The sequence below is a fragment of the Lissotriton vulgaris genome, chromosome 7, assembly GCF_964263255.1.
Source record: "Lissotriton vulgaris chromosome 7, aLisVul1.2, whole genome shotgun sequence".
In the NCBI taxonomy this organism is placed as follows: Eukaryota; Metazoa; Chordata; class Amphibia; order Caudata; family Salamandridae; genus Lissotriton; species Lissotriton vulgaris.
The window spans coordinates 1,034,509,455-1,034,532,825 of record NC_141695.1 but is presented as its reverse complement, the minus strand read 5'-3'; the positions used below and the strand labels follow the sequence as shown (position 1 = coordinate 1,034,532,825).

At 48.1% G+C, this 23,371-nt stretch overlaps 1 protein-coding gene across 1 annotated transcript in view; it reads right to left on the bottom strand.

The window, feature by feature from the left end:
* Positions 1–23,371, bottom strand: part of ADAMTS2 (ADAM metallopeptidase with thrombospondin type 1 motif 2) — a 1,719,397-nt gene that overhangs the window by 311,466 nt on the left and 1,384,560 nt on the right. Inside the window, exon 12 of the mRNA XM_086931466.1 lies at positions 15,983–16,158. Coding sequence (XP_086787592.1) covers positions 15,983–16,158 — 176 coding nt within the window. The remainder of the gene's footprint in view (positions 1–15,982; positions 16,159–23,371) is intronic.

The window sequence follows — 23,371 nt, the reverse complement described above, 5'->3', positions numbered from 1 at the left end:
ACGCAGTTCACGCAAGACGTAATACGTACAGGGACACGAGGAGGAGGACGACGGAAGAAAGGAGACACCGCAGTGAGGAGGAGGGCAGGCAGAAGAGAAGGTATTTTTTTAAACATTTTAATTAAGGGTGCTGGCCTTGTACTTCGCTACGGAGTCGGAGTTTTGCGGTAACTTTGCATTCCCAGCGGAGCACGGAGTTGATAAATCTCTGCAAACTCCGCTGGCGGAGCGGAGTACTCTGCCTGGGGTTAGATTTTTTTCTGACTCACTTGTGGTTATGTTTGGCCCAGCTCCAACTGCCACCAAAAGAATACAATGTTCTAGGAGGCCTTTTAAAGAAGTGAAACTCTGTTTTGTTGCAATAAAGTTTTAATGTAGTAATCTTAATTCTGGAGGCAACTGCTTGTATGCTGTACTGGGCAGAGCCCAGATTGTTGCTGAAGGAAATGGTTATTTCGGTATAATGTACACAGAAAATCAGTAAGTGCGTCCATAGGATTTAAAGAGGAAGGCTAAGGTACAGATTAAACAGTGATGGTCTCAAGATGAGCCCTCAGGGATTCCTGCAAGTAAAAAGTTTAAGAAATGACTGAAATTGGGGGCTGAGATAGAAAAGGAAGGGGAGTACATTGAATTTTTAATTGTTCCTTGTAAGACTTGTCAGCCTTAGGGTGGTCTTCCCCCAAACGTTTTTGCCACGTTCCCTTTATTTTGCTGGTTTTTGTTGACCTTTGGACTTCGTGCTCATTACCACTGCTAAACAGGGCTTGAATAGAAGTCACCACTAAGGTAGGCCCTAGGTAGCCCATAGGGCATGGTGCATTGCAATTAAAAGGTTGGACATGTGCTTTTAAATTTTATGTGCTCTGGTAGTGAAAAACTCCTACATTTACTTTTCACTAATGTGACGCCTACCTTTGCCATAGGATAACACTGGATTACATTTATTAATTGGCAACGTTTGATTGTGAAAACGAAATTGTTTCATGTTTAGTGTCTGAGGAAATGTAATTTAAAACCCTCTTTAATGGTAAAGTCGGATTTTCAGTTAAAACTTTGAAAATGCTACTTTTAGAAAGCTTATCAAAGACAAAGGGGGTACCTGACTCCTTTGTTATTTTCAGCTTTATCAAACCAATGCCTTTTATGTTTGATTTGTGTTATTTATTAAACAATTTTGTTTAAGATTTTTTTGTATTTTTGTTGGGCTAAATTCAAAATTAGGAAAAGAAAATACACAAATTTCAAATGGCATAAACAAATAGTACATGAAACAATTCACAAAAATACATTTAAGGACAAAACATTGAAGTGTGCAACAATTCCAAAAGGAAACGTTTTGTTACATCATTTCATAAACACACTGCAAACCTTAGGACTGTCAATTAGACCAAAATTCAAGGAACAGCCTAACAGAGGGAACTACTTTCTGCATATAGGAGGGGAATTTATTTTTCAGTCCGTTTCCCTCAACCGCAAAAGTATACTTTTGACAGTTCCTCAGTGTTTTAGAATGCCAATGCGTTTCAAAGCACAGGCTTGAGTACTGTGCCTATCATCAGGGCTTCTTATTCATGGATATTTCATGAAAATCTGAAAAATAAATGATGCAAAAAAAACAGGTATAAGAAAGTGTGTGACTAATCTACGTGACTTTAAAACACTTCTCTCCTGCATTCCCACAGGTTCTGGCACTTGCTGGACAAAGAATTACCTGATAAAACTTGGTTGCAATCAAATGCCCATACAACTCACTACGAAGGTGTTTTTGGTGCAGGCCAGTCAATTTTAAGCCTCGTTTTGCTGTTTGGCCGAAGTGTTCAACGAAACTGAGGAAGAAGGAGAGGGGTTGGATATCAGATTCTGAATGTGAGCTTCCGTGAATGATAGTGTCTCGTTTTAAGACATAATCTACAGGCGAAAATTCCACCTGTACTGACTTAAGCAATATATATATATATATTGTTGAGGAGGGCACCAGAGCCGGGAGCCCCTTTAGTGGTTTCAATTTAGAGCGGGTTGTTACTTGCGAGGGTTGGAAACCAGGGCTGGGGCTTTGATAAGTAGATTAGTTCTTACTGGGTTCCTAGATGTATTTATACATGTATATATATTTTTTGTCTCTAGGGGTCAACTTATCAGGGTTGTACCTTAGAGTGTCCAGGTGACACTTATTCAACGAGGACCGGACATACCGCCGACTGTCTGCGCAGCACCAATACAGTGATTTTCAGAATTTTTGGTGTTTTACTTCCTATATTTAGGATTGGGACATTAATATCGGGTGAGTCAGTGCTGCTATCTTGGATTTGATAATTACGCACCCAATGCTTAGTCAAAAGTTCTATTTTAATACTATATGTTTTTGTCATTCCAGGCCAGACCAGGGCCGGGTGCAGCCCTGCTGTCTGTGTCTCTGACCATATGGCTGAATACTAGTGTTGGCCAACACCCAGCAACTTTAACTTGTTTAGATAAAGTCACCTCTATATACTTTTTTGTCACACCATTGTGCAGTTTTGACCATGGTGATATGTAAGAGGCCCGGGGAGAATGTTAATGTTAATGTTAATGGGTGACTTATATAGCGCACGGCTACTCCAAGGAGTGTCCCGGCGCTTTCTGACCCATTACTGAAAGAAAGGAGAAGGACAACAGAAACAAAGCAGAGTTACTAATGAAAAAGCCAGGTTTTCAAGGCCTTTCTGAAGGCAAACAAATTGGGAGTGTGGCGGAGATCAACGGGAAGGGAGTTCCATAATGTGGGGGCGAGATATTTAAAAGAACGTCCACCTATTCTGACTTTCTTAATAGGAGGTACAATTGCCAGGCCAAGATTTTCCGACCCGAGAGATCTGGTGGGCTTGTAGAAAGAAATCCGTTTCTGAATGTATGAGGCCCCTACCCGATGGAGTGCCTTATGGGCCAGAGTAAGTGCTTTGAATATGATACGCTTCTTAATAGGAAGCCAGTGCAGGGAGGAAAGCAACTCAGATGATCTGGCATGCCGGGGTAGGCCGAAGATGGCTCTTGCCGCAGAATTTTGGACAACCTGGAGTTTGTGCAAGAGATAGTCTGGCAATCCCAAGTAGAGGATATTTGAATAGTCAAGCCTGGAACAGATCAAAGCTTGAACTGTCAGGAATTTGCGCATCATTTTTAATAGACCAAAACAGGTGCCCGTAAGGCCTGTGATCTGTGTTTTCAAGGCAAGGGTGTTATCAATTTTAACCCCGAGGTTTTTAGCGACCAAAGATGAGGAGGAAGGGGGGGACATGCAAACCGGCCACCATTCCTGCCAAGGTGGTTCTGCCTGACAGCCGAAGAAGAGCACCTCAGATTTATCTGGGTTGCACTTGAGGCTGCTTCCCTGAAACCAGTTGAAGACAGCCCCAAGGCAGCCACAGATGCTCTCCCCGTCGAACTCCATGCCCTTCTTGCAGGTGAAGAGGAGCTGGGTGTCGTCAGCGTAAGATATGATCTGGGCACCCATTGACTCCGCCAGTACCGCCAAAGGAGTCATGAAGATGTTAAAAAGGGTCGGGCTCAGCACCGACCCTTGTGGGACTCCGACATCCATAGGCGGCACCTCGGCGGAGTACGGGGGGGCCCAGACCACTTGTCGACGACCCGCTAGGTAAGATCTCAGCCAGCTCAACACCGTCCCTCTGAGACCGATCTCGTGAAGTCTTCTCAAGAGGGCCTCATGCGGGACGGTGTCGAAGGCCGCCGACAAATCCAACAACACCAGCATTGCTCTTCCACCTGCGTCGAGCACTTCCTTAATGGCTTCGTTAACTTCCAAAAGAGCGGTCTCAGTGCTCAAGTTGGAGCGGAAGCCAGATTGGGTAGAATGGAGTAACCCATGGTCTTCAAGAAAGGAAGAAAGCACAGAATGAACGTGCTTCTCGACGATCTTAGCCAGACTGGGCAGGAGAGATATGGGCCTGTAGTTTGCATGTATCTCTGGATTGAGGCCTGGTTTTTTTAGAAGGGGGACAACCATAGCCTTCTTCCAGGCTGGTGGAACCATGCCACAGGACAAAGAAAGATTCAGGATAGGGGAGATTAAGGAATTCAAAATGTTGGCGTTCCTAGCTAAAAAGCTCGCCGGACACGGGTCAAGCGGGGAGCCCGATTTAATCCTGAGTAAAAGATCCAGGGAATTAGATTCCAAAAAAGGAGGAAACTCCGATAGAATGGGGCTAGAATCAGGAGATAAAGACGTCAGATTGGAATCATGCAATGATGCATTAGGGGTAGCTGGGGGAAAAGATTCTTGAATCAGTTTGATTTTTGTATTGAAAAAGATGGCCAGCTCCTTTACCCAAGGAGAAAAGAAATGCAATGGAGGATGTAACTTTTACTAATCTTGCAAGTTTGATTGAATCTAGCCCCCAGCAGGATCACTACTTTCCTATATTCTGGCTGGAGTGCTACACGCCATTTGACTTTCCTGACCACCCTTGAAACATCTTTCTGCCCTCCGTATCAAGACATACCTATTGTTCTCTGCTGAAAAAAATCTTCCAGCAGACTTAAAAATTGTATTAACGGGGGGCGTGTCCAAGATGACGACGGAGTAGGACGTTCCTCCAGGTCCCTCCGGCGCCACAACACTCAAAGCATTGCCTGGCGCCCTCTCGGGGCTTTTACTCACCGTTGGGTCGAGTGAGGGAGCTCCGCGCTGCTGCGTGGATTCGATTGGTGCCTTTCCGGTGTCCCCCGGTGCCCGGAGGGAGGGGATAGCGTCTGCGGCCTGCTCGCTGGTCTTCTGGCGTGGCAGCCCCGGAGCATGGAGTGCGGCGGAGAGGCCGCTATACTGCCCTTGCAACCTGCAATCTCCGACCCAGGGCCCGGCGGTGAGGTTGCTGCCCCCGTGCATCGAGCGACTGGTGAGCTGAACGGGTACCATGACCCCCGCGGCTGGGGCGCCCTGCTCGCGGCTTAACCCTGCGGCCGGGAGCGAAGGGGCCGGCGGACAGAGTCACCTGAGACCGGGGATGTGAGGCCTGGTTGCCGTCGAGAGTGCCGAGTCGGGCGTTGCTGGGCCCCCCCGCCGAGTTCAGCCTCTGGTACTTTGCTGCGGCGGGTGAGTGGGGCGTGTGACGGAGGCCCCCTGGAGCACTGCCGCCTTGATTTGCCCACCGAGAACTGTGGCCTGCCTGGAGCGGACCTCCATGTACGGCGTGGGCCATGTGCTGCCTTGAGGTCCCGGCTTCTGTGGTGCCGTGGGTTCCTGGAGGTGCGGCGCGGCCTAGAAGGGGGTGCGTCTGCACGGAAGATTGCAGCTTTGGCGGGGCACCTGCCATGCGAGGCCGTGATCAGTACTCGCTGGGGCGAACTTTAGCCCGGGGACTCCTGGCCTGCTGATCCTTTCCCCCTCTTGGACCTGCAGTGCTGTCCCCTGGAGTGGGGTAGTGCTCTGGGGTTACTGCTGGCGCCCACCTGCCCCTGAGGGGGACGCTTATTGCTTCTGCTGCCTGCCCGCCCCCGGGGTGGTCGAGAGGGGGCGCTGAGCCCGAGCCACCACCTGTGTGGCCCACCGCGGCGCGACCCGGACCTGCGGCCAGAGGTGTGTGGCGATCCCTGCCTCTCTTGCTGGGGGTGAATGCGGCCTTCTTAGCTCGACTCGCTTCGGCTGCCGCAGAGAGTCTACCCCCCGCCTGCCCCCAACTGGCCCCTCTGTGGGGTGAACTGCGGCTGCCGCTCCGGCGCACCGCTCGCAGAGGGGAGTTGCGTCGCTCTACTGGGGTCTGGCCGCCCCTTGGATCATCTTTGGAGGGGCGCCCGGCGGCCGTGGATGTCGTTCTAGCCCCCCCCCCCAATTGGCCAGTACTACAGCAGCGGCCATTCTGGTGTTTGGATTGCCTGATGCTTGAGAAGTCTGAAGTTTTTTGCCTGACTGGAGGGGGCCCCACGTGCCCTGCCCTGTGGGGTGCTGCTCGTGAGGTGTGGGGCACGATCTACCTTAGATCCTGACCGGTGTGGTCTGTCAGGGGCAGCAAAATGGCCCGAGACTTCGAAAAGAGAAGGACAAGCCGGGCAAGGATGGCCAACCTAGAGGAACCCTGTCGTCGGCCTCGCCGGGACCCAGCTTCTCGCCTAAACAGAAGGACGATGACGCACCGGCTACCAAGGCCTTTATGTTGGAGCTCTTTTCGGCCATAAAAGAAGACATCTCGGAACTCCGCTCCCAGCTTGCTTCTGATCTCCGCGAGGTGAGGAGGGACGTGGATGGCATTGGTGAGCGGGTGGCAACGCTCGAGGAACACGATCTAGGCCTAGCTGGCGATGTGCATCAACTCCAGCAAGATGTGCTCAGACTCACGGAGCAGAATCTAGACCTCCAGGCTCACGCTGAGGATTTAGAGAACGGGTCCCGCCGGAATAACATCCGCATCCGAGCAGTACCATGGGAGGGCAAGGCTGGAGACCTGCGGGGCTATGTGGAGGCCCTATTTCTGCAGATACTGGGTGAAGATGATCTCCGAGAGATCCGTATGGACAGGGTCCACAGAGTGGGTTTGCTGAGGGGGGAGGGGGCGCCGCCTCCAGACATCCTAGTATGCATCCACGACTTCCAACTAAAGGAGCGGATACTGCGGAAAGCCCGAGGGATTCCCACCCTGCAATTTCGAGACCATCGTCCCCAGCTGTTCCAGGATCTGGCTGCCTCAATGCTCCAGAAGCAACGTGAATTCCGACCAGTGACGGCCTTCCTTCATGATCAAAATGTGGCCTACTCTTGGGGCCATCCATTCAGGCTTATTTTCAGATGGCAAAATAAGCTGGTCCAAATCAGGACCTTACAAGCTGCCAAGGACCTCCTTGGCTTGGATGACACCACTTCCTCCCCGAGGAAAGGGAGCTCCCCGTCGCGACGGCGGCGGCGCTCCCCATTCTGGCAGAGAGTGGGGGGCTCGGCGGCGCCGGTGAGGCCGGACCCCGCAGTGGGCCGACAGGAGCGAGGAACAGCGGTCGCCGCAGTGGCGTCAATGACAGTGGCACCTTCGCAACACAGCTCATCGGCGGCCTGATCCCGAGAGGGGCAACTGTTTGGCGTTGGGGGGACCCCCCTCCTTCAGGTACTGTGGGATAATATGTTCTCTGTGGGAGGACACCACGGTCCGGGGGATTCAAGGAACATTGACTGTGGACATGACCCATGTGCTTTGAAGGTACCTATAGTGGCACGCCTCTTGGGTCCTTTGGTCCCTTTTCTCCTTTTGGTTTGGGTGTTTTTGTGGTTGGGGGGCCTGTTGGGGGGCTCGGAGGGAGTGGTGGTAACCGGGGTGTGTATGTCAGTGTGAATTCCATCTTGCTGTCTATGGTATGGGTGTGGTCTGCTCACCGAGGTGGATTTTTTGATATGCCGAGTGGCCTCAGCGGTGTGGGACTTACCCTGCTGATGGTGGTGGCTTGGTGGCATGGTGCTGGTGGGAGGAGGGGTGTCGGGTGGCATCCACGTTTCCTCGAGGATGGCTGCGGGGTGATGGGGGACAGGGCGGGGGGTGGGGACGGAACTTTGCACGCTGGCTGCCCTGCGCTGTCACTTGTGTGGAGCTGAGAAGTGACGGTCATGATTCGATGTGTGGGGACTTGCTGCGTGTCCGCCTTGAGTTGATGGGTCCTGAGGGGATTGCTATGGGCCGTCTGGGAGAGCGAGGAGGGATTCCTGATATGTAATGCCTCTAATCATAGGCACATGGAACGTGAAAGGCCTGAACTCTCTGCAGAAACGTCAAAAAGTCTGGAAGTACATAGTTGACCATCACTTATATGTGCTGTGCCTCCAGGAGACGCACCTTGCGCGTAAAGACGAAACCCGTCTCAAGCATAAACAATTCCCCCTTATTTATCGATCCTCCGCTGCTACGAAGCATAGAGGGGTGGCCCTATTGTTTCGCTCCACCCTCCATTTTCAACCTCTGCGGGTCCGGAGCGACAGGGAGGGACGTTGGCCAATGGTCAAGGGGGTACTCCTCGGCAGGTCTTGCACATTCCTGGTCCTCTACACCTCAAATATTGGTCAAAACGGGTTCTTGTTGGACCTACTGCGGGAGGTGGGGGATTTTGTGGAAGGTGAACTCGTTGTCCTAGGGGATTTCAATTTGATCTGGGACAGAGACTTGGACTGCTCCCAACGACAGAGATCCGACGCCGGCCTCTTTGCCGCGGACACTCAGGACATGTTTGTGCACTTAGGCCTTCTGGATGGGTGGCGTGCCCTTCACCCTCAGGCTAGGGATTACACCTTCTTTTCCCATGTCCATCACTCTTATTCTCGGTTGGACCATATCTTTGGGAGTCAATCCCTGCATGGTGATCTTCGGGAGGGCAGCATATTTCCCCTGTCGGTATCGGACCACAGTCTGCTGGCACTCTGTCTGACATGATCCCCGGGAAAGACGGCCCACCGTAGATGGTATTTCCCACCATCATTAACACAGGACGACAAATTACTGTAAAGAACTGCGTAAGGCTGTTCGTGAATTTTTTGACCTCAATCGCGAGAGAGACACCTATGTCTTCACTTTATGGGACGCCTTCAAGGCAACTCCGCTCTTAACAAGTTATGATGAGCAGAAAGGGACGAACTAGAACGCAAACTCTCAACTCTTGAACGGGCGCATAAACAGAACCCCTCTAGGGTAACGTTGCGGCCCCTGACGGCTGTCAGGAGCAAACTTAGAGCCCACTAAAATAACCGGGCAGAGTTTACTAAGGCGCCTTTCCTACTCCCAGGGGAACAAGGTCGGGAAACATCTGGCCCGCCAACTCAGGGACAAGGGGGAGAAGGATTACATAGGTGGTATTCAGGACCCGGCGGGCACTATGACACACCAAGATGGGGCTAAGGTGGACCTTTTTGGGGACTTCTATGCCGCTCTCTACTCGGCAGAGGCCCTGTCCTCCGAAGATCAGGAGGAGTACCTGCGGGCGCACCCGCTACCCCAGGTCTCCGCAGAGTGGAATTACCTTCTTGCGGCCCCCATTACGGATGAAGAGGTACGGGTGGCTATTAAAGCGCTGAAACCTCATAAAGCGCCAAGGCCGGATGGGTTCACTGCGCTGTTCTACCAAATCTTCGCCTCGGACATTTGTGGATTCTTGGTGCGGTTGTTCAAGACCATGGGCGAGACGGGATTGACTTCAAGCTCCATGGCAGAGGCTGTCATATCGGTCATCCCCAAATCAGGGAAAGACCCTACCGTATGCTCCTCATATGGGCCCATAGCACTACTTAATGTGGACGCCAAACTGTACTCCACCATTCTAGCACATAGACTCCAGGACTTAATGCCGGCCCTCATACACCCGGACCAGTCCGGCTTCATTAAGGGCCGTCAAACACATGACAATACCAGGAGGGTGATCCACCTCATTGAGAAGGCCAACCGCTTTAAGATCCCGGCGGTCCTGGTAGGCCTCGATGCCGAGAAGGCCTTTGATCGAGTGGATTGGAACTTCATGTTCCGGACCCTGTTAGCATTTGGTTTTTCGGCTAGGTTTCACACGATCTTAGAAGCGAACTACAGTAGCCCCCGCTCTAGAGTCACCGTGAACGGTCATTGCTCTGCTTTCTTCCCACACTCCCGCGGCACTCGGCAGGGCTGTCCCCTTTCGCCCCTGCTCTTCGCCCTGAGCATTGAGCCACTCGCGTTGGCGGTGCGGGAGAACCCAGACATTCGGGCCTTCCCTTCACGGGGGAACAACATAAGATCTCTCTCTTTGCGGACGATGTTCTGCTGTCCCTAGCGGACCCTGCTCACTCCCTTCCCTATGTCCAGGACGCCCTATCGCGTTTCGAGAAAGTGGTGGGCTTTAAGGTCAACTACAATAAATCTTATATTCTTAACCTCACACTTCCCTCGGCTGAAGTGGACCGCCTACGCCCACTGTCGCCCCTCTCGTGGTCCCTCACCTCCATAGTGTATTTAGGGGTCCACTTGACCCCCACTATTGGGAAATTGTTTGCCGCCAACTTTCCCCCACTCCTGACGAGGATTCAGAGCGACCTGGCCCGTTGAAAACCTATGTTTATCTCTTGGCTGGGACGGGTCCACGCGATCAAAATGTCCCTATTACCTAAATTATTGTATCTTTTCCAGGCCTTGCCCATCGTCCTTGAGAGCGATTTCTTTAGTCGTCTCAAGTCCATGATGCTCCGCTTCATCTGGCAGGGAGGTCGGGCTCGATTCTCCTTCGTCACCCTCCGGTGCCCACAGATGGTGGGGGGCCTCCCAGATATGCACCTATATTATAAGGCGGCACAACCACGGGTCCTAGTAGAGTGGTCCCAGCCCCTCTCCGAGAAGCATTGGTTGCATATGGACCGGTCGGTGGCGGGGAGGACGATTTGGGACTTAGTGTGGAAACCCAAAAGGGGATAGACCCAAAAATGCGTACATCAGTACTCCCACGAGCACCACCCTGAAGGTTTGGGACTCGGTCTCCCACGATGAACACTGGACGTCCTTCCCGTCCCCATACACACCGATTCACTTTAACCCGGCTTTTCCCCCTGCGGAGCGAGAAGGTCCCTTTGACGCCTGGAGAGCCGGGGGCTGCTTCGCCCTTACACATTTGTTCCATGGATTTGCCCCACTCACATTTGCCAATTGTATGCGGGACTACTCGGTCTTGCACCTGGAGCAATTCCACCACACCCACCTACTCCACTGGGCACTGTCGCCAGCGGTTAGAGATGCAGCCACCAGGCCGCCCACTCCTTTTGAGGCTTTCCTAGCTAAAACTTCCACCATGCGAGGTACCGTCTCATTTTTGTATGGCCTCCTTCTCTCTACTTCTATTTCTCCTAGACGGCGTTACATGGGCCTCTGGGAGGAACTCCTTGGAAGCACCATATCGGACGAGGAATGGTCCCACCTGTGGCATGACATAGCGAAACACAACCACTCACTAGACCTTAGGGAGGCCCATCTTAAGACCATGATGGATTGGTATTTGTACCCAGCTAAATTACAGAGAATTTTTCCGGATTCCTCGGATAGATGCTGGAGAGGCTGCGGGCTGCTGGGTGATTTTCGCCATATCTGGTGGGACTGCCCGATCATCCATCCCTACTGGGCTGAAATTCTGTCCCACATCAGGGAGATTCTGGGCTATCCTATCAGAGACACATTGGACCATGTTCTTCTGGGCCTTCGGGACCCTGACCTTGAGCATCAGACGCAGACTGACAAAAAGATTCTTTGGCTATGTACGGGGGCGGCCAAGCTGACATTAGCAGCAGCCTGGAAGAAAAAGGAGGCCCTAGCGCTCTCTCTGTGGGATGCGAGGTTATGGAAGCTGTTGAGTGTGGAACGGATGGCAGATATCTTTCGGGGCGATTTTAAGAACTTTTCCTTCCGATGGGGTCCTCTGGTCCGCTTTCTCTCCAGCGGCTTGCCTTCTGCGGTTTATCCGCCCTCATTACAGGCCTTTCACCTATTAAAGGCCTGATTGACTCTGCCTGACTGACTGTATGTGTGCGTGTAGGTTACCACCACTGGGGTTAGGGGTGGGAGCGGGGTGGGTAGGGGGGTTGTGGGTTGGGTTTTGGCGACACCCGCAGCGTAGTTTAGCGGGGCGGTGGAGGAGGCGGAATATAGACGTCCTTGCTGGCTAATCAGCGCCCTAGGAGGTACGCCCGCTCCGGAGTGTAGTCCTCCGAATGCCTTGCCTTCCTGTTTCTAGCCTGGACTACATTCCCAAAATTGTTGTATAGCTTGAGGGCGTTCTTCGTCCAGATGCACATGTTCGCCGTGTTCACTGGCTTTTATGTGCCTGATACCGTACCCCCCTGCGAGGGAAGTTGAGCGGGATTGTCGCTTTTCTTTTTTGGTTCTTATTAAGCTGTCAATAAAAACAACTTTTACAAAAAAAAATCGTATTAACTTCTCAAATAGCACATTGTTTTCTTTTCCATATACAATCCTTAAAAAAAAGTAAATTGCCAAATTTCCTCGTTCATTGATACTAATTTACTCCTTGAAAATGCTCAAGTTTGTGTTCCTCCCTTTTCATGGAAAGCTCTTCTTGCTGTGCCAGACAACTCGTGTGTAGTTTTTGGTCAAGGAGTTAAAGAAGCTCTTATATTACTAGATTTTGGAGCCATATTTCGGCTGTGAGCTAGTTTCTGTCACCTTACCAGCCGCCTCTTCCCTTTCACTCTCCTGCTCTTTTCCTGTGTTCTGTAACCTGCCCGGTTCAGTGGTTCCCAAATATCACAAGAATTCAACAAGAGGTCTGTCGCTGCAGGCAGTGAGTCTCACTCATTTAGGGCTGCCTTCTCTTGTGCTCCGGGTATCCTGGTTGCTGTCCTTGCACCTCCATGTCCAAAATGGTCATCACCTGTCTGAGAGTTTGCAGCTGATTTAAAGCTCCTCGGCTGCTAGTCCAGTTTAGGTTTTTATTCTCTTTCCTTTTCCTTTTCCATATTGGCTATCTCTGACTTTATTTCTTTCTGATTTTCCCAATCGCAAAATTATGGTTCCTATCGTGTAATGTTTGATGTCATTTCCTTTTCCTGTTCTCTTTGTGATGTGTTCCTACATCTGTTTCCTTGCTCCTTTCATCTGTTTAGGCCTTTGGCTTTTTCCTCCTGAGATGGCAGCTTCTTGAGGGCCCTTGCTTACCATATATTCTTTGTGTGTGATATCATGGCTTCAGAAACCAGTCACCTTTGCCTCGGACAGGGGAAGACTTGGATCCGAATCAGGGGTAAGCTTTCTGACCTCAGCCCCCAGGCTCTTACCTTTTTTCTCTGACTTTGCCTCCTCTTCACCTTCCCTTTAAGATCACACTGTTCCTCCTCTGCTACCTGTCGCCTGTTCCTGTACATTGCCCTGTGCGCCCTGTCTGCTCTCACACTGTACCCTCTGCTCACATACAGTGTACTCTACATCCTGCCTCTTTTACTCACACACTGTCCGCTCTACTCTCCGCCCCTTCTGCTTCTGCTGTGCCATCTATGCTACCCGGCCCCTTCTGTCCACACTATCCTTTCTGCCCCTTCTGCTCATACAATGTCCTCTCTGCGGAGTCTCTTTATACACTGTCCCCATGCCCCCTTCCCCTTCTACTCACACATTGTCCTCTATTCCCTGCCCTCTTTGCTCCCTGCTCATGTCATACACTGCCCTTCCCGTGTGCTCTGTATCTACACTGCCCTCTGTGCCTCCTACCTCCTCAGCATACACACTGCCTTCTCTACTTCTGCCTCTTTTGCTTACACAGTGGACTCTCCCCCTCTCCTTATACACAGCCGTTCCAGCCCCTTTTGCTCACTCACGGCCATCTCTGCTCATCCTGTGCAGTCCTCCAACCATTCTTAAACCATCCACTCTGCTTCCTTTGTGCACTTACTGCCCTCTTTGCTCGCTCTTACTTAGCTCATACTACTGTTACACACCTATGGGACCCTAAGCTGAAATATTGCTGGTGCTCGAGATCCAAGACCAAGCACATGTTGGCCCCTGTGCACTTATCCCCCTGTCACATTCCCCTTTTCCAGGAAGCCTCTTCCTTTTCTTGCTGATTCTGCCTTCTATTGCATCCACCTCTTGTCTCCATGCTCTACTACTCTCCTATCACCTCTCCGCCCCACCCTCTTGCCTTCTATTGCTGGTTCCAAGGGTGTCATGAGCCCTTACACCAGCAGAAAATGTGCTCCCTATCTCACTAGTTTCTAGTGAGCCCCTCACACCCTGGGTCCCAGTGTTATGCACCCACTCCACTACGAATAGCCGGTTTACCGCCTTTATATTCATCTCTCACCTGTTTCTGCTGTTTTCTCTTTCCATTCAACCTAGACGTTCAATGCCCAATTGTCATACAAGTTATTCTCTTTTTACTGTGCTTTTCAATCAGAGATCGGAATTGCTGGTTTCAGACCCACGGGCGGCACTTTAAGCCCCATATCATTCTTGCTATTATGTAAATGCAGCAGATAGGCTGAGAGGTGGGTCTGCAGAGGAAACGCATACAGAAAGAAGAAAATAACCCCATTGGCATGCTTGTTCTGCTTGGCACAGTAGTAGGTGAGTTAGAGTGATAACTGTCCAGCAACCCCAGCCCAGTCCACGCCACCTGAGAAGTGAGGCTTGGGGGCTGGCTACCTTTTCAGCCAAATGGGCGTGGCACACTTCAGTGCAAGCTTAGCCCCTCCCACACACTGTACCGTGCAGCCCCCACGGTGTTCTGTGATACATGCACACACAGGGATGAACAAATGCACTCAAACTATTTGTCATGTCTCTGCGGAACATGCCTCTATTTGTGTCTCCTATGTCTGCGCCATGTGTTTTATTCCCCAGGTTTGCAGTGCTCCATGGAAACCACACAGAAAACCGGTGGCATGAAAAACAGCAGCACTGCACCTTGAGGGAATGTGAAACGGGCACAGAGGGGAGGTGCGGTAAGAGGCAGACCGCGCATGAACACTATATAAAGAGATTGTGCATGACTGGCAGGGCACAAGTCCTAAATGAAGAAGTGGGGGGACGCTCGCATACACAAAGTGACATCACGACCGGAAGTGACGTCACGAAATGCAGCAACCTAGAAGTGGCGGGACGCCCACAGACCGGAAGTGACGTCAACGGCGTCCATCCATTGGTTGCAACGGCGAACCTGGTAGATGAAGGGGCGTGGTGACCGGCGTGGTGTCCTGCGGCAGTCCGAGAATCTTCCGATTTCAGCCATCCACCCGCGCGCACCTATTTTGTAAGGGTGGACGCGGTTTTCATTGTAAATGGTGGACGGCTTTGTGATTGAGCAGGGTGGACGGCGTCCACCCTGGAAAACCCTCGAAAATAAGTGGGGGGATGCCGTCCACCCGCGTGGTACCCCGACTCGTGCCCTGATGACTGGCACATTAAAGCTAGATCAACTGGCTTCACTTAGGCTTCTTTCTTTTGGAATTGGGTGCAACCTACTAGCTTCTCTACTAAAGCAGTTTTCTGAGCGCTATGTGATAATACTGGAGTAGAGGTGTTCCCTCTGATGATGCTGACATAATTTCCCAGTGGCCACATATCATGTGTAACTCCCTCAGAACATTCTAGCCAGGAGCACACTGCATCCAGGGGCTTGCAGTTTTAAGATTGTAAATGCTAAGTGCACACCCTGAATATAGGCCTGGGTGGTGAACTTGGCTCTGTTCGCGGAGTTTGCAGAGTTTTTTGCACTCCACTGAGCTCGCGGAGAGCAGAAAACTCAGCTTTGCGATGTGCCGAGGAGTTTTTTTCCTGCTCCGCGAACTACGCTCCGGCCTGCCTGAATATCGACCCCAGAATATTGATGACAGCCGCGGCCCGTGGAGGGAGTTCCATGGGGTAGAAAGGTGGGGCGGGGAGGGGCAGGGTAGGGGGTGCTAAACACCGGAATATGGATAATGTGAGGTAAGTAAAAAAATAAATAAATAAAACGAATTTAGTAGCGCGCCATGCATCGCATTTTGAGATGCAGGGCGCGCTACGAAATTCGTTTAATTTATTAAATTGATACAGACAATTTTCTGCTCTTTTACTCCTATTGTAGTGCATCTAATCAATTCCTCTATTGTACCTCCAGTTTTTCCACTTATGTATGTAATATCCATGAGAACCTGGTCCATACTATACAAAACTTCAATTAAATACATAAATAAATAAACAGAATCTACACATGTACACCATTGCTGTGAAGCCACACAGTCGGACAATGACGGCATCAATAGGACCAGGCATTGATATGATAGACCATCACTAACCAATCACAACATCTCCTAACAACAAGTAATTATAGCAGTGCATGCAAATCAGCACAGCCGTCGTGTAGAAGCTATGGCACAATAATACATTTTAGAAATCCCAAAGGAAGAAACAGACTTCAGACAAACAATACCCTGCAGATTAAGAAGGACGTAAGTAGGACATTTACTGCAAAAATGATGTCACAAACATATTGTTGCTAACAAAGAAGCCTTACTAACCATCACTGTGCTCATATGGAAGCCACTGGTGCTTGGAGTTCTGATATTCAAAATGAGGGTCCCACTGTTTGCATTGCTCCTCCCTGAAATCGTCAAGGCCTGTGAGGCAGTCCTGGGTATTGCAAAGCTGGAACTCATAGCCCAGCCCCCCACAGGCACGTCCACCATTAGCGGGACTGGGGAAAAACACAAAAAGAAGGGTGAGAAATGTCCAGCTTTATACACAGATACAGCAAATACCAAGACATAAGAAGTGCCTTCTGCACCATGCAAACTCTTCACTGTATCCTCCCTCACCTATGCTACCTTAAGAAGTCGCAGGCTATTCTCACTCTTGTCACGTCTGATTGTACTACTGAATAATGACATCAACAACATTGTGGCATACTAATATCAAGTCCAGAATATCGAGGGACAAAATATGAAAAGGTAAGTGCATTCAGGGAAGTTCAGATTAACTATTCCTGACTCCACATTTACGTACCTTGAAAATATATATACTGAATATGTACATATGTGTTGATTTAGGTATAGAAAACCTAGACATATCAGTTGATATATTTATTGTTGGTTCGATATTCAGAGGGCACACTGTCCTGTCTCAACTAGACAATGCATATTGTACTTAACTTGGGATCCACTATTCCCTCTCACAAAACTGTGAAGAATTAAAAACAACAGTGGCAAAACAGTTCTAACACCTTAGCTTAAGTGAACCCATCACACCCGTGCTAAAGTGACTCCACTGGCTCTCCATAACCTAGCGATCCACGGTCAAGGCATTCTGCTTTATCCACAGGGCTATCCAAGAAGGGTCTATCGCTCATCCAATTTTCCTAAATTTGCAGGGAACATAACACGTTGTTCCAGACTAGCACTTTGGTTGGTCATCCCCCCTACATGAAACAATGCATTGGTGAAGTACAGACCTGGCTTTGCCAAACAAAAGATGCAGAAACACACTGATCTAGGAACGTTTGGGCGGCAGATGATTTGGGATAATTTATTTTTAATCTATGATGGTAGGCACAGGAATATGAGCAGTCTACCTCATACCACTTCAAGCATGAGTGCAGCAACTCAACTGCAGCAACACAAGAAATCTGTTTCACTAATTAACACACTGAACACCAAAACTCTTTCAACATAGGCCAGAGTCATTACCCACATCCATCCACCTAAAGAAAATAATAAAGTAAACTAATATGAAGCTCATGTGATCTAGCCTTCATTCCTCTTCCCTGCACTACTTGATTAAGCGCAGCAAACAATGTCATGATAAGTCAAAGTTTCGGGTGTGGCCCATTACATACTGTTGGGGGTGGGGCACTTTAAGATTCATGATTAATCATCTACTAATTTCTTTGCTTGGATTAATATGTTTTAAATAGCACATTCTGGATTCTACAAAAACATTCCCTGCTAATAATTGGGTATATTTTGTTTACGTTGTCTTCATGTATTTTATGTATTTTTCTATTTCTTTATTGAATTTTAACAAACACAAAAAGGACTATTTTTCCATACCTTGCTATTGCACCTATTTTATGTCAATCACCTTTGTCACAATGTGCTCACTCTTTGCTTATTTGTGTTGTCAAAAGGGATAGCAATTTTCTGTTGAAACTTAGGAGCTTGTACTATCAGTTTGTTTGGGTCTTAATGTCCCTATGCATAAATAGTCCCCAAATTAATTAACAAATATAAAGATGTCATTTTCAGCCAAATTATTGACAATTTTTGATCTCCTGTGGCCAGAACTGAGGGTCAAGGCTTGCAAGTCTCCCAGCTGGGTAAGGGGACATCACCCAGGGAATCCAAGACCCCTTTGCCCTTAATGTTTAATAGGCAGCCATTCAAGCCTCGAACCATTATTTGTCCATCTTGTGAAGGGATTTAGGTGTTTAAGGGAGTACAAGCATCTCCTTTTGAACCATTGGATTCTTCTTCTCTTTAGTGGCATTCCTTCATGGTTTTGTTCCGAGTTTTTAATTACCTTGGCCGGTAGACTAGGTGAGCTGAGATCTTTGGATTATTTTGACCCTTTTCTAGAGATCCTTCCAGATTGCTTGGTTCCTCAACATGGTCCCGCTTTGTTACCAAGGTCCATTTTGCTTTCAATTGCTCTCTGGAAATTCTGCATCTTTTTCTGTTTCCTGCTCCTGCCACCTCAACTGGGGTCTGACATTCCTCCTTAGATGTTCTTCATGTGGTGGCCATCGACATAGCCATCGACATAGCTCAGAAACACACCATTTGGCATTGTGATTCTCTGTTTATTAAGTCTGGACATAGTAGATTTGGTATAAATCCTAACATTTGCACTCTGAGGTGCTGAGCTCAATGTACAATTTCAATGGCCAATGATCTTTCTGACCTTCCTTATCCTGTGGAGGTGGTGGATCATTCCACTAAAGGCATACTTTCCGGCTTGGCAGACGCCATTTGTCGTCCCTTGCAGGACATCTCTAATTCTGCTACCTGGTCTCTACTAGCAGTTATCTGTTCACTACCAGTTGACATTTGGTATATTTGGGAATGGATCACTTTCTTTGAGTGTAATGTCTTTTATTCTACCGGATGAAGCAAAGGAAAGTTTTTCTTCTGTTAATTAACTATTCAAAGTATCTTGGCCTTACTGTGACCTAGTTGTCTCTGTTGTTTGGGGCATTGCCTCATTTTTTGCATATGGACTGGTATGGAAAAGAGGATGATGATATGATCCCTCAATTACCTACCAGTAGTCATGATACTTCAGTTCCACCTTCCTTGTCCCAACCCTTACATATGGGTGAGCTTATGGTTTCTTCATAGGGCAATAGGGTATATTGTAAGGATTTGGTGTTGGTGGTTCTCTGGGCTTTGCCCTTGGGGGTGCAGAGCCAGTCCAACAGACTTATCTTTGAGGATTCAGGGCCCCCAAAATGGTGGGTGCAGTCCCGTATTGGGCTCATCCTGGAGTGGGCCTCTAGGTGTCCTTTGAAAGGCTGAAGCAGGATGCATTTGTACAAACATGGCACATACATCAGGGAACATCTGGACTTCTACTGGAACGTCCCTAAACTGAAGAAGGACCGTCCTCTGCAGTATTAGCTAGCGAGAATGTATGTTGACACATTTGGTATTAAAATGTCAGAAAAAGTAAGCATTGATTGCATTTATCTGTTTCCACGCTGCTCTGCCTGCATCTCATCCACTGCCATGATAAAATCCAAAATAAATGTACAGGCTTTAAGTAGTGCAAATGCAGAAAAACAGGCAATTTCCTCTTTACTGAGTCAGCAAAGTTGTTCATGATACAGTAACTGATTAATTCTTAGGAATGGCTCACCCTTTTCTTTCTACAATAGTTGACTATGAGAAAATCACGAATAATAATCTTTTTCTTCACAAACTTATTTCAGATCAATATTACATAGACTCTTGCCACAATGATCATCTTGTATTCATCTCTACAAATATCTATCCTCAATTGCCTACATTTTTCATGAGCATGTAAGAGATATATACCCTACAAACTTTCACCATTTTTGGGACATTTCACCTTTGTAATAAAAGTAAATATCCCCTATTTTATTGTAGGACCTGATAAGTTTTAGAGTAATGTACGAAACTGGGGTATTAATTGAGTGGGATGAGTACCCACCTCCGGTACTGAACACAACTATGGTCAGGGTAAACTCTTAAAGGCCCTAAATCATACTGAGATCACCACCTGGTAGCTATGGAACAGAGCAGATAGGCTTAACATAGAGGCAGTGTGTAAGGTATGCACGCAGAACCAAAACAGCAATAAAGTCATAACACAACTCAAGAAAAACACCAAACCAATTTTGAAAAATAGAGTAGATTTGAAAGAATAAAAAAAGACAACAAATATCCAGTAAGGGAAACACAAGTTATGAATGTTTCAATTTTAAAGATGAAAATAGCACCCAAAAAAGCATTAAGTGCCAACCACGGTTGTCTAGTTGCACTTGACTGGTACTCAAGAGCAAGGTAAGGCCAACCATAAAGGAGTACAGGACAGGTACCAGGTTCAACCTGGTCAGAAGTTTTACCTTCAGACTTTGGACCTCATTTAGAGTTTAGCTGAAAGGATACTCCTTCACAACAGACTAACCACTACACCAAACTGAAGGTCAGCCCAAATCATTTAGAGTCGGACGGGCCTTAATTATGTCCACAGCAGTAACTACTCCATCTCTGCTGCTGGCATCTACCTCTGATGGACCAACAGAGTAATGGCCCTGGGAGATTTTGCCATTTGCCCGCCTACCCAATTTTGAGTGGGTGAACAAATGAAAGGTTTTCATTGTCCATCACCCCATGTAACCTGGAGGTAAGGGGCAGTGACACTGCAAAATGACCTCAACATCATGGGATAAAATTCCCATGGTGATGGGCTCACTGCTGTTTTCATTTTTTTTTAAAGTTTGTCGTACAACTCTGTCACATTGACTGAGCTGTCCTTAAAACTTTCGATACATTTACCAGAACCGCTGTCACAGCGGTTCCTGGACGTGCAAAAGACATCCACTATGCCAATGGACATCTCTAAACTCAGCATGCAGAGTACTCTCACCATGGGGGGAGTATAGTACTCCACCCTGGTAATAGTACTTAACTTGTATGCCAAATACTGAATTTTGCCTAGGGCCTCTGAAATGGAAAGCAGCAGCCTATGATCACTGAGGGCTCCTTGTCATCAGACAGCCACTGGAAAAGGTCTTGTGAAGTAGTTGAATTTTGGCAGGAATGATCTGAATGTAATGAATTTGAATTTCATACCCAGGGAAGGTCCCTCGCCAGCCGTATACTTTTCATGCCTTCACCTGGTGAAGACTTTTACCTTCACTTCACATTTTTGGAGCTCAGATTCTTCCAGGGGGACAAGGCTGCAGACTGTAGCCGAAGTGGGCTTCACAAGGTTATGCTAAATCAGATTTGGTGCTGCTGAAATGCTCAGAGCAGGAGCAACCTGAATCTTTGGCCCAGTGTCAATGCACCTTCATTGCAGTGGCTTGGCTGGTTGATCTCAGTCCTCTGGACGTCGTAGAAGCCCAAAAGTTTCTAAGTCGCAGGTTTCGAGAGTAAGTTAGAAGGAGTACACATAGACACCACCCAAGGGCCCAGGACCTTTGGCAGAGCACTTGGGGATGCCAGCAGCAGACTCCATGTCAGGTTCAGCTGGAATTGGCAGCTGGGCAGTTGATGAAAAGATAGATTGTAGCTTGTTGTGTCCCTTTAGCTTGAAAAGGAGGTTAGCCGTATGGCCTTTGGAGTCCGCTTCTTTATCCTGGGTAAAAGATGGAGAGCAGGGCCATTATTTGGGGCTTTTCTCAGGACATAGACATAAGTACAGTCCTCTTCTATTCTTCCACAGGTCCAAAAAGTATTACTCAGTGGGCGCTGCGGTGTCCAATTTATGCTTGGCACTAGCCTGTGGGTTGAGGAAACTCCTGGCCACTCCCTAGCCAATGGGTTATAAGTTCCCAAGGGCGACCTTACCCACCTTTGCTGAAGTATACAAAATTGTGATGGATAAAGTGCTTGAATTTATCTCAGCCACTCAGACTGCATCCCAGTCCATCGTTATTTTCCATCACAGTTGGGACCCAGACATAAGCAAATCAGTATTGACCCTATTCAAGCTGATTAATGAGATTAATTTATCTAAGTGCTATTGGAGATGACACCCTATGTAATATGGGTATACTCGGACAAGGGCCCCATGCTCAATGTACCACTAGAATCAAGCTATACCTGACTGATGTGTCCTTACCAGCCCAAGAACTGTCTTGGGTTGCTTTGTGTTCCGGTTCAGGGAGGATGTGACCGGGCAGTTCAGGCTGAACTATTCCAATTGGAGCAAGGTCAAGACTGGTTTGCATATGACAAGGACAAAAGTGATGTGGCATGGCGGGTGAAAAAATAATGTATTGGGATGCTACCCCAAGTAATTGTCAGTGTCTGAGATTAATTTAAGCATTCCATCCATCAGCTTGTTGTTGTGTTTTTTCAGTGTACTAACAACTTTTGCAGCATTACAGTATACCTTACTGCAACAAGCCCAAAGTGCCCTTTTCTACCTAAAACCAGAGCACAGCTTTTGAGCCCACCCTAAAAGCGTGGGCATGGAAATGAGTAAACCCTCCACTGCGATCACTCAAAACCGGTTCTGTGGGCAGCTCTCCTTATTCTTGGATTGGTGCCTCACTGATTAGAAGGACAAAGGAATGGGCTGGTCCTGTTGCTAGTTACATCTTCTTGTGATGGGGTAGGCCTCTTTGAAGTTAAATAAGTTCCTGAGCATAACCCAGATGGTCATCCTGTCAAAGGAACAGAAACACCTCCCCACCCAAAGGCCTTTGTCCCGCCTCTGAGAGCAAGTTCACACTTCATCAACATAGCTATTCACCTCCTGGGTGACAGTTGTAGTAAAACACTTTAGGTAGGAAAAGGGTAACTTTCTAAAAGTATATTTCCCAAAATATTTTTTGCAAATCGGACTTGTAAATAATATTTCAAAGCACCCATAAGTGCATTTTGTAGCTGCATCCTAGTTGGAGAGCACAATATTAAATTTAATAATGCATACCAGTGCTTTCCTATAGACAGGTAACAGTGCTATAGTGCTATAGTGAAAATAGCTATTAGAGCTTTTTCACTGCAGGACATGTTTACCGTTAATATGTCCTACTTTTAAATAGCATGCCCCTGGCCTTTTGGGCAGCAAGGCCTACTTAGGGGTGAATTATTAATATTTAAAAACACATGGTAGGCCTGAACTCATGTTTAGGCTATCAGTGTAATGGATTGCACAAATGGTGCTGCAGTTTGCTGGTGATATTTAACTTCAAGGCCCTGGGTACAATGTTGACTAGGGACATATAGGTAAGTTAAATATGCCAAATAGGGGTATTCTCATGTCATCAAGTTGAAACTGGGAGCACAGACACTTTACCACTGGAGCAGCAGTAAAGTACAGCCAGCAAAAACGGTTAAGACAAAAAATCTGGGGATACAGGATGTACGTTGTTACAATGCTTGCTTTTAGCACGCATGCTGTAACAACGCAAGTTTCAAAACGCATTCCATGACAACGCATTATACTAAGGGGTGTTGGATAGTGAATATTTTAATTTACTATTCCAACACCAGTCCCCGTGGACACTAGGAAAGGTGTTGGATAGTAAATTAAAACTATTCCCTATCCTAGAGCGCCCCCCAGTGTAATGCGTTGTAATGGAATGCGTTTTAAAGTCTGCGTTGTAATAGCACTGCGAGCTAAAAGTTGCGTCATAAACGACGTTTCCCGGGGATACACCACACAAAAGATGGTAATTTCAACACGTATTACCCACATTACAATACACTTTAAAGTTC